General features: G+C 62.5%; 2 protein-coding genes and 1 long non-coding RNA gene across 4 annotated transcripts; 1 reads left to right on the plus strand and 2 right to left on the minus strand.

The window, feature by feature from the left end:
- Nucleotides 1-1,511: 1,511 nt before the first annotated feature.
- MIOX (myo-inositol oxygenase) lies at nucleotides 1,512-3,906 on the minus strand. Its single transcript, XM_045835082.1, has 10 exons — nucleotides 3,827-3,906; nucleotides 3,378-3,458; nucleotides 3,071-3,151; nucleotides 2,783-2,945; nucleotides 2,606-2,673; nucleotides 2,374-2,483; nucleotides 2,223-2,290; nucleotides 2,081-2,130; nucleotides 1,879-1,991; nucleotides 1,512-1,787 (listed from the first exon to the last, which is right to left on the minus strand). Exons 1-10 carry the CDS (start codon nucleotides 3,839-3,841, stop codon nucleotides 1,679-1,681), a joined length of 858 nt encoding a protein of 285 aa, XP_045691038.1. The 5' UTR covers nucleotides 3,842-3,906; the 3' UTR covers nucleotides 1,512-1,678.
- A 1,313-nt stretch (nucleotides 3,907-5,219) lies between these two features.
- LOC123816223 lies at nucleotides 5,220-8,755 on the plus strand. 2 transcript variants are annotated; one of them, XR_006785238.1, is made up of 3 exons: nucleotides 5,220-5,463; nucleotides 5,737-5,893; nucleotides 8,466-8,755. It is a non-coding gene; the product is annotated as an uncharacterized LOC123816223 (long non-coding RNA). The 2 variants fall into 2 exon arrangements; XR_006785237.1 differs by lacking the exon at nucleotides 5,220-5,463 and having other exon boundaries at nucleotides 5,483-5,893.
- A 3,355-nt stretch (nucleotides 8,756-12,110) lies between these two features.
- ADM2 (adrenomedullin 2) lies at nucleotides 12,111-13,078 on the minus strand. Its single transcript, XM_045834734.1, has 2 exons — nucleotides 12,969-13,078; nucleotides 12,111-12,435 (listed from the first exon to the last, which is right to left on the minus strand). Exons 1-2 carry the CDS (start codon nucleotides 13,076-13,078, stop codon nucleotides 12,111-12,113), a joined length of 435 nt encoding a protein of 144 aa, XP_045690690.1.
- Nucleotides 13,079-14,102: the final 1,024 nt, after the last annotated feature.

Here is a 14,102-nt window from a genome sequence, read left to right on the forward strand (position 1 = left end):
AGTTAAGGATCTTGAGATCATCCTGGATTATCAGGGCAGGGGGCCTGCATGCCACGGAGATGTCTTCATAAGACAGAGGCAGACACAGGGCGGAGAGATGCAGCCGTGGCTGGGGCAGCCGCTGGGAGCTGGAGAAAGCAAGGAGCCCCTGGGGGCAGCAGGCCCTGCCGACGCCTTGGTCTCAGAGGTGACACCTTGGCTTCCAGAACTCGAGAGAATACATTTCTGTTGTTTCAAGCCCACAAGTTTGTGATGACTTAGGTGGGACACAGGAAACTAGCAGCCTGGGCGCCTGTCGCAGCAGACAGGCAGCAAGCTGTCCCCAGAGGCAGTTGCGGTCGAGTCACGGGACGCGAGGACGGGCTGTCTGAGCGCCGGTAAGGATCATAATTCACTGTTCCGAAGCGTACATGTGCTGAAACCTCTGTGTTCATAACACAGAAACAGACGACTTGGTCGTCCCTGAAGGACGTCGCAAACCTGCAAACTCTGAGACAGACGAGCGAGCACGTACTTGCCCGGCGGGCACGAGCAGTCAGCAGCAGGAGGAGGAGCTTCTGGGGACTGCCCGGAGGGGGGAGGGGGGAGGCGGCGGGCCGTCGCTGTCCAGCCTCCTAACGGTTAGGGACGGTCTTAGGTGACACTGACATTGCTGAGCCTCCTTCAGAGAACTCGCCGCCGCCTCTGAGGCGCTCTTGCCCCCCACGAGCCACACCTGAATCGGATGGGGTCTCTGCGTTTATTTACCAAGGAGCAGGAAATACCGAGGGAATATTGCTAGATGCCGCGGGGCTGCGATGGGCAAATTTCGACAGAAGGAAATTCCCTGAGACAAATGAGCTACTTCTTTCAAAGAGATAAACTGCTGCTGGTCGAGGGGAAGCCAGCTAAGCTGTGGCCCTGGGGGCACCCCAAGGGGAGGAAACCACATGTGGGGAGGTGATTGGCTGAGCCAAGGTGGGGCTGCACCTGGACACGGGAGGGGCAGGGGTGGGTACCCATGGGGCTGGTTCACAGCAGTCATCCGGTGCCCTTGTTGCATGTTTCTGGAGTGCCTTCTTTTAGCTGAGCTGTTCTGTTTTGGTTTTGTTTAAGGAGGCTGAACTAAAAGGCTTGGTGACCGTTTTGAGAAAGGGAGGGCACTAGGGTGACCCCAGGTTTGGACGTGGGAGCTGGGAGGATGAGAAAGATCTTTACGGCGACAGGCACAGCAGGACACATGTCCAAGAGGCCACGGTCTGGTCTCCCTGCCCGCAGACCACCATGCAGCCTGATGGGCCGCACCGCGGCTCGGGGAGGACAGACTGTAGCTGTGTCAAGGTCTTTTTTTTTTTTTTTTAATTGATTTAGAGGAAGTGAGAGAGAGAGAGAGAAAGGGAGACATCGATTTGTCGTTCCATCCATTCATGCATGCCTTGGTCGATTCTTGCATGTGCCCTGACCGGGGGCTGAACCCACGACCTTGGTGCATCGGGACGACGCCGTAACCACCTGAGCTACCCGACCAGGGCCACGAGTCAAGGTCTTTATTGCCCCCGAGCGAGAGGCTACTAGGGTGGGGAGCACAGAGCGCAGACGGGTGTCTGGAGTCCCCCAGAGAGGCTGGGGTGTCACTGTGCCCGACAGCAGCGGTCACCCTGGAGCACTGGGACGGGCCCGAGCAGGGCAGGCAGGCTGGTCACCAGCTCAGGACCCCGGGACAGTACTTGTCAATGAGCCCCTGGTAGTAGGGCCGCAGCTTATCCACGTCCGGCAGGTCAGGACACTTGGTGTACAGGTCAAACTTGCTGCAGCAAGGAAGGGACAGTGACCGGTGGAGAAGCCCCCCGGCCCCGTGCCCTCCCCCACCCCTCGCAGTCTCCGAGGGTTTGGCCGTACTTGAACTCCTGCACCCAGGGCAGCATGGCCAGGTCCTGCGCGCTGCACAGCTGCCGGTAGTCGCCCCCGGTGTGCCACGGGTAGAAGGAGTGGAACCGGATCATGTAGAAGGCCTGGGGACAGAAGGAGGCCACACCCAGCGTGGGCCAGGCTGGGCTGGGCGCTCAGTGCGGCCGCCCCCCCCCCATCCCGCCCAACTTACCTCTGTGGGCAGGGAGAAGTTGTTGAACTTCATCATCTGGTACATGTACTCTGTGACAGAGAGGGCGTCACCACCAGGCACCCAAAGGGGCCGCCCCCGCCTCGGGCAGACCGTCCCTGCTGCTGCCTCTACCCAGCCTCACCGTCGTGGCCCCAGGACATGAGGACGTTCTCCAGCCCACAGTGCGGCTGGTACATGCCCAGCTCCGTGCTGCGGGGAGAGGTGGAGGGTGAGGGCTCAGAAGCCCCCTGGGAACAGGGGCGGGGGGGGGGCCAGGCAGTGTGGAGGGGCACCTGTATCGAGGGTCCTGGAGGTCGGGGTTGTCCTGGAAGGTGGAGTCACAGAAAACCACAGAGGCCTGGGGACGGCAGCCAACCGGGAAGGTGTCTCCCACGACCGCCCACTGGGGAAGGACAGGCAGCCGTGGGTGGGCCTGACAGGCCTGCCCACCAAGCGAGTGCCTGAGCCCAGAGCTGAGGATGTCCCGGCCCTGCCCTGCCGAACGCCCTCTGCCCCTGCCCTCACCTGGGGCTCCCCGGCCAGGGCCAGGACCTTCCCCAGGTCATGCAGGAGCCCCACGAGGTGGAACCAGTCTGGGAGGAGAGAAACAGGGCGGGCAGGCTGGTGGGGGTGCTGGGCCAGGGAAGGGGAGGAACAGGTCTGGGCAGGGTGTGGGCGGGGCGGGACGGGGCGGGGTCGCACCCTTGTCTGGGTGGGCCTTCCGGATGCCCTCGGCCGTCTGGAAGGCGTGGAAGGAGTTGGGGAAGTCCACGTCCGGGTCCGACTCGTCCACCAGCTCGTCCAGCATGTCCACAGCCTCCATGACGGTCATCCTCTTGTAGGAGAAGGTCATGAACTGGGCGCGCTGGGCCAGGAAGGGCGGGGTCAGCAGGGGCTCGGGCGGACCAGGCCCGATCCCTTTCCGTCCCCTCTGCCTCTCCGGCAGGGCAGCCCCGCCCTTGGAGCCGCCCGGAGGCGTCAGCCGGGTACCTTCCTCCTGACGAAGTCCACCGTCTGCCGCGTGTGCATGAGCTTGTAGGTGGTGACGACGCGGTCCAGGAGCGGGCCGGACTGCGGGCCAGAGGGTCGGCCAGGTGGGGCCCCGTCCCTGCGCTTCACGCCCAGGGGGCCCACCGCCTCCCCTCTCCCAGGGCGGGCCTCACAGGTGCTCAGGGCCGCTTCCCGGGGCCAGCCCTGGACCTGTGCCACGAGGGGTGTCACCCTCCTGCGGGAGGGCTGGGGCCTGGGGTAGGCCAGTGGGCTGGGGGGGCGGGGCGGGGCGGGGCGAGGTGCTCACGGTGTAATTGCGGAAGCTGCCCTTGTCCTTGGCCGCCTCCGGGTCTACCTCAGGCCTGTAGACCAGGGAAGGGTCTGCACCCTGGTGGGTGGGGATTGCACCCATTTCACTACGACGCCAGCTCTGTGAGGACACTCCCTCCCCGTCCCCCACCGACTGGGGGCGCGAGACCACCCGAGGCCAGTGGTCGCCCCAGAGCACAGCCGCACCGCAGCACACCCGAGCCCAGCCCCGCACCGGCCGGCAGCCTCGGCCAGTCCTGCTCCACGGAGGGCACGGCGGCCCGTGCCTGCTCCCCAGCGTCGCTGTGAGGGGCAGGGACTCCACGTGCCCTTCCTTCCGGAGCTCTGGGCGCGCCGGGAGCCTGGGCATCGGCCCTTTCCGCGAGGAACAGCTGGCCACCAGTGAGCAGCCAGGGGGACCGGTCTGTGCGGGGTCTGGGGACTCACCATAGCCACCTTCATCCTGAGACCGGGCCGAGCTGCCAGGGGGCAAGAGTCCCACCGGCCCTGTGCCCCTATATGTGTGCTCACAGGTTACGTAAGTGGCCGACACCACGCAGCCCCTTGACCTGGACCCTTGGTAATGAATGACAACGCCCCCCCCCCCCGCCAGCCTCAGCGAATTAATGTGTCAGCACTGGAGCGGTCCCAGCCCCTTCTTCCTGAGCTCAGACGCCCCCCTTCCCCCCACCCCCGCCCCCACCCCGGCCAGCTGGCCTGCTTAGGATGTCCGGTCGCTTTGCCCCACTCCCGTCAAACGCTGCCACACCCAGCGTGGGCCCCTCCGGAGCGGGGGTGGGACCGGGACGCCACCCCCGAGTCCTCAGGCCCCTGGGGTTCTGGGCAGCGGCGGGTTCCGGAAAGTTGCTCTGACCCTCGCTGAAACGGGGAGGCAGGGCTCGCTGACGGCGGCCGTGGTTGCTGTGGGCCTGGGGCTCCTCCCGAATGCAGCCAGGACAGCCGGGAGCAGAGTGGGGAGCAGGGTTTGTGCGCAGACCTGAGGACAGCCCCCCCCCCCCCACGGCAGCCCCGGCTCTGCGCGTGCGGGGGCAGGGGGCCCGCAGGAAGAGGCTGCCACTCCGCTCTGGTAATTAGCAGAGTTTGTTCCGGGCACCTCACGCGGGAGGTGGGTCACCTGGGCAGCTGCAGGAGCAGTCGGACCCCTGCACCGCCCGGCAGGGGCCGAAGGGCATGCAGGCTGAGGCGGGCCTTGGCCCCGGGCGCCGGTCTGGGGCGCTCCTGCAGGAGTGCTCCGGGGGCAGGAACTGCGTGACCCACGCTTGGCCAGGCCAGCGCCCGCCCCCCCCTCCCCCCCGCCGGTTCGGCGAGCGGCGCTCAGCAGGGGGCCGGGAGGGCCGCCAGCTACAGCCAGCCTCCACGTGGGCTCTGCAGTAGGCAGCCGCCCCCCCTGGCCCGGGGCGTTCGGGTCGGGCGGCGGTCAGGGTGTGGAACGGTCTCTCCTGGGCCGGCGGGCGGGGGTGGGGGTCCGTGGAAGGAAGACTGGCCGGAGGGGACGCAGGAGCAGGGGCGTCCCGCTCGCCTGACCCGACAGGACTCCGGCTGAAGACGGGGCGGGGCGCGGAGACTCCGCGGCCAGGCGGGGGGGGCGGCCGGGCCGCGGGGCGCGGAGGGCCTGGTCCGGGTGGGTCTGTGCCAGGCGCCCGGGGTGAGAGGCTCCGTTCCGAGTCTGGGCAGAGCCGAATCAAAGCGCACTGGTCACGCGTGGCGGGGCCCGGCTCCTGCGGACACGGCAGGACCCAGCCTGACCAGCACGCTCGCCTGGGACCAAGGCTCGCTCTCCGGAGAAGAGCAGACGAACACCGAGACGGTCGTCACCTCGTCCCGACAGACGCCGCCGCTCGCGGGGCCGGTGGGCGAGTGGGCCAGAGCCCCCGCTGCGGGCTGCTCCTACTGCCTCGGACTCCTCCTGCCGGCGCTGCAAACAGGTGGGGGCACCGCCCCCCCGCCGCCCACCGTGTAAACTGGCGGAGGACAGCCTGTCTCGGGGCTCTCAGCTGCTCTGTGCCCCCCAGCACCTTGAACTTCTCACACGGCGGGCGCCGCGTGCTTACTTGACCTTGGAGGTTTGTCTCCCTCTGTGGCCTCCCACCAGAGTGCCAGCTCGGCAGGGGGGAGGGGGGCGTGTTTTATTCCGTGATGCTTCCCGCGTTTGCCAGAGGGACAGAGAACGGGGTCCAGGGAGGAGGCAGGAGCCATTGTGCCATCGCCCCCAAAGCAGGGGGTGGCCTGGCCCAGGAGAAGGAGCGAATGGCCGGCGGAGAGGGTTTGGGTGACGCAGGTGGGAGGGGGGTGAGGACTGCGAACAAAGATATAAACGGAGCCCCTTTAAAATGAAGGGGAAGCTGCCACACCGCCCCCCGGACGCCAGGAACAGCCTGGCACTACTGACGCCTCAAACCTCTGGGATGTTGAAACAGGGAAAGCGACCTGTGCACCCGGCCGGAAGCCACCTGTGTCCTGAAGAGGTGGTCGCAGAGGGTGGAAAAAATTAATGTGAGTTTTCAGTAAGAGAACATGTATAAAGATATGTTTTCGTGAAGGGAAATGGAAACAATGTTGTCCTCGTTATTTTTTAGTTTTACCTCATAATTCAGCTGGCTAAAATTAAATTGTTATTATAATGGTTAAAAAATTCAACTTTAGTATCAAGCTTGTGTTTATGTGAAGTTAAAACTTAGTGTTGTTTCTCTGCTAACAGAACAAAATTTCCCCATACTATTGGCATGCTCTTGGTAAGAAATTGTAAAGGGAAAGCCAAGATTTTTATGTTTCATTCCAATGCTCTTCTGTGTTCTTTCCCTCCAGGCCTTTAACCGCTCAAGTGAACGGACTCTTGTCCATACTCAAAGAGCTAAACTTTTGCTTACAACTCTGTAACCTTCTGTGATTGTCTTTGCAACCTGTTATTCTCACTTTGGTTAATTAGGTGATGAAATATTGTTTCACGGAGTGTTGTCCCACGATGACCTGCAATTAATCTCTTTGACCCAATGTTTAAAATTTTTTGATATTTTAACAGACTTCCCCAAATCAGATTCTAAATTAAGTCTTACCAAAGAATAAGTTTGAGGTCTTCCAGAGGGCCCCTGAAACACCTCAAAATATTTACGTTCTCTCTTTATAAAAGAGAGACATTAAACTAATTAAGCTCACTTGGTGTGTGAAATTACACCGGAGACATTGCCAAATAAGTGACATGAAGCCTTTGCTTATATTTATGTACATGTGTCATTAATATAAATGTTCCAAAAATTACATAAAATTCTGACATGTCCTAGTATGAAACTAAAAACCTTAGTTTTAAAGTTGTGACTCTTACCATGCCTTTGAACTGTAAACACGCAGGAACTTACCAAAACACTGTCCATGGACATTGCAAAAGAGAGACCTTTTTAAAACGCAAACTGTGTATAAATTCCCTTGCTAAAATTAATTTGTAAAACAGTTTTCTATAAAACTACTAAAAACCAATAAGGATGAAACAACATGACTGTATATGAAAAATACGATACGATATGAAATACTGGTGTGGCTCAGTGGATTGAGCGCCGGCCTGTGAACCGAAGGGTCGCTGGTTGGAAACCCAGTCAGGGCACAGGCCTGGGCTGTGGGCCAGGTGCCCAGTAGGAGGAGGCGCTTGAGAGGCAACCACACACTGATGTTTCTCTCCCTCTCTTTCCTCCTCCTTTCCCTCTCTAAAAATAAATAAATAAAATCTTTAAAAAAATGTTTCAAACTAAGAAAGAATCCCTGGCTGGCATGGCGCAGCAGCTTAGAGCTTTGTCAAGCAGACGGAAAGGTCGTGGTTTTGATACCTGGTCAGGGCACACACCCAGGTTTCAGGCTCGATCCTGGTGGGGACGCATGTGAGAAGGCAAACAATTAATGTCGCCCCGTCTCTCTCCCTTTCTCTCTCTCTAAAAGTGATGAAAAAATATCTTCATGTCAAGATAAAAAACTTAAAAAAGTGAGAGGAAATAATAGGACAAAAACTGAAAGGTCTGTGTATGTTGTAGGAGGTGTAGGAGATTTGCAGAAGGTTTGTGCGGGATTTTTTTGGGGGGGTGAGAAAAAGTATTCTATCGTTTCTATATAAATCCATGTGAGTATGTACAGGTCACACAAAGAGTGGGATGGGTCGCTTGGTCAATCATGTCATTTGTGTGTGTGGGGGGGGGCTCCCACCAAGTCTCTCCCCGAGTCCGGTTTTAAGTCCTTTGTCGTTTGCAGACTGTTAGTGTTTCAGTACGATGTTTAGACAGACGCGTTCCTACCAGTGGGTATCACCTTCAGAGTCGTAAAAACAGAGCGACAAGTGCTCTAACATACGGGTTTCTGACAGCTTTAAGAGTGTAACACTGAACTGACTAAAGATTTAGAGAGCTCTAAGGGAAAACTGTATCATAAAACTGTTAACAAGCCCTGGCTGGTGTGGTGAGTGCGGGCCTGCGAACAGGAAGGTCAGCGGTTCAACTCCCGGTCAGGGCACACGCCTGGGTTGCGGGCCAGGTCCCCAGTGAGGGCGTGTGAGAGGCAACAGACCAACGTCTCTCTCACACACTGATGTTTCTCTCTCCCTCCCTTGCCCTCTGTCTAGAAATAAATAAAATAAAATAAAATAAAAAACTTAGCAAAAAGATCAAGGGCAATAAGATGCCCTTGGAGTAAATGAACCAATACCGATGATTATAATTTTGTGACTCTTTTTTTAAAAGATTTTATTTATTTATTTTTAGAGAGAGAAGGGAGGGAGAAATAGAGAGAGAGAGAGACATCCATGTGCTGTTGCTGGGGGCCGTGGCCTGCAACCCAGGCATGTGCCCTGGCTGGGAATCGAACCTGCGATGCTTTGGTGAGCAGCCTGCGCTCAATCCACTGAGCTACGCCAGCCAGGGCTAATTTTGACTCTTTATATTAAATGTTACTGGTTTCCGATCCTCGTGTTTCAGATAAAAGTTTTTTCTTCCTAAGCTACCTATGACCTGTAGCAATTTGATAAATTATGCCTTTGTAAAAAAAAAAAAATTAAAACATTTCTCTTCTCCTGCCTACCCGATCCCGGCAGAACTTAGGGCGCTCTTCACTGACCCACGAGCGGCCACATGAAAGGCGCTGAGTCTCGGGCTCGGGTTTCCGGGGAAAGGAAGCTCCGTCGGCGACTGGACGGCCCGCCCAGCAGAGGGAAGGGAGTTCGACGTCGCTGGGAGCGCAGCAGGCGGCGCCCGCTGGGGGGCGGCCAGCCCCGGATTCCGGACCAGGCCTGCGCCGTTCTACACCTGCCCTTCCTTCCTTCCTTCCTTCCGTCCCCTCTCGTCTCCCAAACGGAACACGGAGACCAAGCACTCCCTACGAGCAGTCCTTGTTTCCTTTCCCCCTTAATTTCTGGCCGGAAGGTTCACATTGGACCTCAGCTTTAACCTACTTCCCAGGCCAGAGCAGACAGCTGGTCCCGCGGGGCGTCGGGGGTGCCCGGTGCCTGGCGGGGTGGGCCCCAGTGGGGGTCGGGGGCGCCCTTCCTTGGACACGGACACGGACACGGACACCGCAGGAGCCGGCAGCAAAGCCTTAACGGTCCCTCGCGCGAGCGCTGTGAGAACAGATCTGCCCCTGGCTGCACCCTCGCTGAACGAGCGGGTGCGCCTGCTGTGATCAAACACCTGGGGTCGAGCGGGGATGAAACTGGGTGAAGTCCGGGCCTGGCCACACGGTTGCACGCAGCACCCCCCCCCCCCCGCCCCCGGAGGTCCTCCTAGTCTTCCCCCACGGCCCGCAGGCTTGGCCGCCTGCTCCAGCTCTGTCCTCCCAGTTGAACTCAGCGTTTCGTTGGTTCTTGGGGAACCGCTGGGGGTCCCACACCCTCGTTCGGCTCAGCTCCGCGTCCTAGCGGCCTCTCTCTGACCCCGCCGCTCGGCGCGCGCGGAGGTGACCGCCGCGGCCTCTAGGACCGCCCAGGAGAACCGGCGGGAAAAGACCGGTGCGGGCGTCCACGTGAAGGTAGCCCCCCCCCCCGCGTGCTCGCTGCTCCAGGGTGGCCTGATGCCCCTAAAAACCCGCTTTCCCTCCCGCGTGGGGCACGACGCAGCGCGCGCGAGCCTGCGCGGAGACAGGAGGCGGAAGCAGGCAGAGGTGCCAGACGAGCCCCCACCCACCCCGACCGCGGAGCCTTGCAAACGGACCAGAGCCGCTTTCCGGAACCGGACCCGCAAAGCTTCCGAAGGAAGGCCCGGGCTAGAACGGGGAGAGCCGCCCCAGAGGGACCGCCTGCCTCGCGCACCACGTGCCTCGGACCTCTGGGGGTCGACGCAGGGCAGGCTGGCCTCCGCGGCCCCGTGGGCCTGGGCAGCCCCGTGCTCCAAAGAACCGTTCGCAAAGACTTGGCGAGGAAGCAGACGGGACGGCCACGGCACTGAAGGATCTGCACGGGGTTCAGCAGCAGCCTCGCTGGCTGCGCGCGGTGTCTGCGCCCACGGTGACGCCTTCCTGCCGCGGGCGTCACTGCCCCCGCACCGCCCCTCCTCTCGCGTGCCCGCCGCCTCCGTGTCCTAACAGGGACGCTTGGGGCTTATGCTGGAATCGTGATTCGGGATCAGCTCTCCTTTGATCTTCAGTAAACACTTGTTGCCTCTCGTTTTGAAAGGCCTTTTATTTTTTAGGTTCACAAAAGGTTTGGCCAGAAGCAGGGGCTGCAGGAAGGCAGTGGGTGGGTGGGGGGCGGGGAGCTTGGGTCGGCCCCCTCGGGGGGTGTCAGGTCGGCGGCTGGCCAGAGCTGGACTGGAGCTCGGGGCAGCGGACCCCAGGGGAGAGGCTTTGACCACGACAGGTGACCTCACGCAGGTGACCTCACGGCAGGTGACATGACAAAGTGATGCATTCAGGTCAACAGTCCATCCTGCTTCAAGGAGGAGCAGCCCAACGCCCGGGGGTGTCTCAGCGAGGACACCGAGGGGCCTCCCCAGTGAGCAGGGTGCCCTCAGGCCCCTGGCAGAGGGAACGCCCCGTGTGCAGGACCAGACCCCAGGCAGGCCCGGGACTTCGCCCAGCGTGGGCCTCCTGGCCCCTCCTCACTGCCCTCCCTGCCCGCCTGCCCCCGCTGACACCCCTCCGTGACCGCAGGCACGTGGCTCCGAGGCCCGCCCACAAGTTCCAGCCTCGTGGAGCTGCTGTTTGGGGGCCTCCCCCGGCCTCCCCAGCTGCACTGGCGCGTCCTGTGGGTGAGGGGCCCGGCCCCTCCCCGGGGACCCTGCAGTCCTCAGCCCGTCCCCCTCAGCCTGGAGGTCTCCGGCTGCGCCGGCGGGCCAGGGGGCAGCCCGAACTCGTTCCCCAGGGCCTGCGGGGGGGCAGGTGCTCGACCTGGCCAGGCGATCCCTGAGGTGGAGGAGCAAGCCCAGGGGAGGCCCAGGTTGCCCAGGTGCGTCTGGAGTCTCCTGCCCTTGACCCAGAGCTTGGGCTCCGTGGGTGGGCCCTGCACGGACGTGGCTTTGTCCCCGACCTCGGTGGCTGCAGTCTCTGTCCCTGAAGTTGGGGTAATGATCGTGCCCCTTCGTGGGGCGGCCGAAAGGGCGACACAGCTGAATGCTGACACGCTAAGTGCCGTGTGAGGGTTTGCTAAATGAAAGAGGCCACCTTTCTGAACCCTGGGTTGTGCCCTTCTGGCATGGGTGTCAGCACCTCGGGGTACCCGACAGCCTCTATTGTCCCCACAGGTAAAGCCCCCCCCCCGGGGACACACATAAGAGCTCAATGGGCAGGCTGGCTGTGCACCGGCCCCCTCCTCAGGTTCCTGACGCGCTGGGTCCACCCTCCTGCTGTCCCCACACCTGGTCCCACTGAGTCCTCACCACTGCCGGGGGTGGGGTGGGGGGAGGGAGCCTGTGTGCCCCCCCCACCCCCGTCGGCCTTCCCCACCCCACCCCCGGCAGTGCTGGCGGTTGGTTCTGATTGCACTGAGCTATTTCGGCTGGGAGATCGTGTCCCCAAGCCAGCCTGCCTGGCCTGAGGAGGGGAGGGGTGTTCCTCTCTGCTCTGCCCCAGAACACCCCGAGTGGCTCTTGAACCCCTGGCCCTCCTCCGGAGCTCCCCGCAGCGGGTGCGGACGGGGCCTCGCTGCAGCCTGGGCCCAGGCTCTGCTCACAGCACAGCCTGCGCCCCTCAGCCAGCCCTGGGGCCCCGAGTGGGGTCCGCCTCCCTGCTGCCCTCCCAGTCCCACGGCGGGGGCAGGGGGACCTAGGGCCGGGCACCAGGCGGGCCCAAAGCTGCGTTTGATTTGACAGTGGGCCCAGCAGGAAAGGGTCGTGCCGCCGGGCCCGCCGGGCCCCTGTGCCCTGCTCGCCCAGAGGTGGCTGGCGCTGCGCGGCAGGGGCCGATGCCCGCCCATGTCCTGCAGCAGACTTCTCCCCCCTGAAGCCCTTCAGTGCGCTGGCCGCCTCCGCATCAGACTGGCCCCCAGAGGGGGGGCCCACCCCTGACGTGCACAGAGCCCCAGGCGTCTGGGCTCTGCCCACAGACCTGCCTGGGGTCATGCGTGTACCTGCGTCCACCTGTCCAAAGCCCCTCAAGGCTGCTGCACCTGGTGGGTGTGTGGCTAGGTCTCCTCCGTGTCCCCTCCCCCCACTGATGGAGTGGTCGCTGCCTGCAGGAGACTGGGCGGGGGGCTGCTCTGGGGTGGGGTACAGCCCCTGGCTGGGACGGGCGGGGGGTGGCCTGCCCCGCCTCAGCCATAGCTGCGGGGGCTGCTGGGGTCAACGGGAGCCGAGTCCTGGGGGCCGGCCGAGGCGACCAGCTGCCACAGGCGGTGGCTGAGGTTCTGCACTTGGCAGGTGGCCAGCACACAGCCCGCCCGCAGGAGCGGGGCTCTGGGCCTCGGGGGGCCCGAGGGTCGGCAGGGAACCTTCTGGAGAGGCTGGCCCGCAGCAGGGGACAGGCTGGCACTCCTCGATGGCTGCAGGCGCGGGGTCTGGCCTGGCTTCCGGGTCTTGGGCCACGGTGCGGGGTGCTGGGGCTGCAGCCTGCTGCAGGGCGTCCGGGCGGGAGGTGCCCTGCAGGGTAGATGGAGCAAGCAAACCTGAGGACACAGCCTTTCAGGGATCCCCACTGCCGGCCTGGAGCACTGCCAGGGCGTGGGGCCCGGCTCCTCCACCCTCTCAGGAGCTCAGGCCCCACGTCTCACTCACTGGGGCCTCCCAGGGCCAAGGGCACCCCTGGCTTCGGTGGGTCACTATGCTCAGGTCCAGTGACTGCCCCCCCCCAGCCCTTCCCGGGGTACTTCAGAGGACGTGGGCAGGCCAGGGGACCCCTCCAGCCTCTGGCGCCCTTGCTGACCTCTCTGTGGAGGGGGCTACTCTCAAGCACGGGGGCAGAGGGCTGCCCTGGGAAGGGAGGCAAGGAAAGAGGGGACTCTTGCCCCGCTCAGGGGTTGCTGAAGGCATGGGGGGCTGGCTCTCGATTTGGGGGTATCTTCCCCAACGCAGAGGCGGGGGAACGGGAAGCAGTCGGGAGAGAAGGGGGCCTCCCCAGGCACTCCGGCTTCTGCGGCTCCATCCAGGGGAGGGCAGGCCTGGGGCCCACTCACCTGGGCTGGGCGGGCCGCGGGCTCCTGCCCTGGCAGCCAGACAGCGCATCGGGGAGCTGCAGGTAGAGGAGGCTGATGCAACCGAGGGTAACCAGCAGGAGCTGGGCCATGCCGTGGGGCTGGAGGCCAGCGAGCCAGAGGGTGCAGAGTTGGGGCAGGGGCTGGCCGGGAGCCACCCTTCCGTGGGGAGCCCTCCACGTGGGGGCAGGCAGGCTGGCGCCTGTGTCTGTCCGCTGAGCTTGGGACGCAGCCTCGGCACCTGCTGAGCTAAATAGCCCTTCCAGGAGGAGGTGGCAACTAGGCGGGCTGAGCCAGGGCTCCCTACCCCATCCCCCCCCCCAGCTCCCCAGTCCCGCACAGCCTGTGGGGCGGCACTGCCGGCTCAGGGAAGGGGTGGCCGAAGGGGCTGAGCCCCGGGACCCCATCCCTCCGGTGGGGGACACTTTCCTGGAGCCTGGAGGTGGGGCCCGACCTCCTGGGTGGCAGGAGCTGGGCACAGGGCTGCTGCCCACCCCCGACCCCCACCCCCACCTCTCCTCCTGGGGTGCGTCTCGGCGCCCAGCCAGCATCTCTGCTGGGGAGCACAGCAGGTGGGCGGTTGTGTTCCCCACAGACACAGTTTCAAGGCCCCTCAGGATCCTCTGGAAGTCCAGACCGTTTCCCCCTCCGTACGGAAGTGTTGTACTAACTGGTTTTTGTCAGAAATTTGAACGAGTAAAAAGGGAGACCCCCCCTTGCCACCCACTGTGGGCTCCTGCACCAGATGGGGTGGACGCCCCACTCCTGACTTTCTCCTGTATGTTACGCACACACAACACGCACGCAGAGCTAAAAACACACGCAGACATGGAGCTCTCCCGACTGTCTTGCTGTTGGCCTTGCTCCAACGTGCAGGTGTTCTGTGACTTACTTAACTGGCCCCTCAGTGACCAGCAAGTAGCCAGTCTCCAGAGGGACCCTTGCATTGCGGGCTCATAGACGTGTCTCCACGGGGCACTGTCTTAGAAGTGGGAATGCTGGGTGAGGGTGAGCCGTGCCTGTGTCAACAGTTAGTGCCAACTTGTTCTCCACGAAGCTCGAGCCAATCCACCGTCAACCCCTGGTGGACCTGGTGTTAGGGGGGTCTTTGCCTCT

The sequence above is a fragment of the Phyllostomus hastatus genome, unplaced genomic scaffold, assembly GCF_019186645.2.
Source record: "Phyllostomus hastatus isolate PE091 unplaced genomic scaffold, TTU_PhHast_1.1 phas_contig_198, whole genome shotgun sequence".
NCBI classification, from domain to species: Eukaryota; Metazoa; Chordata; class Mammalia; order Chiroptera; family Phyllostomidae; genus Phyllostomus; species Phyllostomus hastatus.

Excerpts from the sequence above, each read along its gene's own strand:
- MIOX (XM_045835082.1), bottom strand. Across the intron at positions 2,131-2,222 it reads CATGTCCTGGGGCCACGACG|AGTACATGTACCAGATGATG; the intron begins GTGAGGCTGGGT and ends TCTCTGTCACAG. Across the intron at positions 1,992-2,080 it reads ACTTCTCCCTGCCCACAGAG|GCCTTCTACATGATCCGGTT; the intron begins GTAAGTTGGGCG and ends TTCTGTCCCCAG.
- ADM2 (XM_045834734.1), bottom strand. The coding sequence starts at position 13,078 with ATGGCCCAGCTCCTGCTGGTTACCCTCGGTTGCATCAGCCTCCTCTAC. Across the intron at positions 12,436-12,968 it reads CCGCGGCCCGCCCAGCCCAG|GGCACCTCCCGCCCGGACGC; the intron begins GTGAGTGGGCCC and ends TCTACCCTGCAG.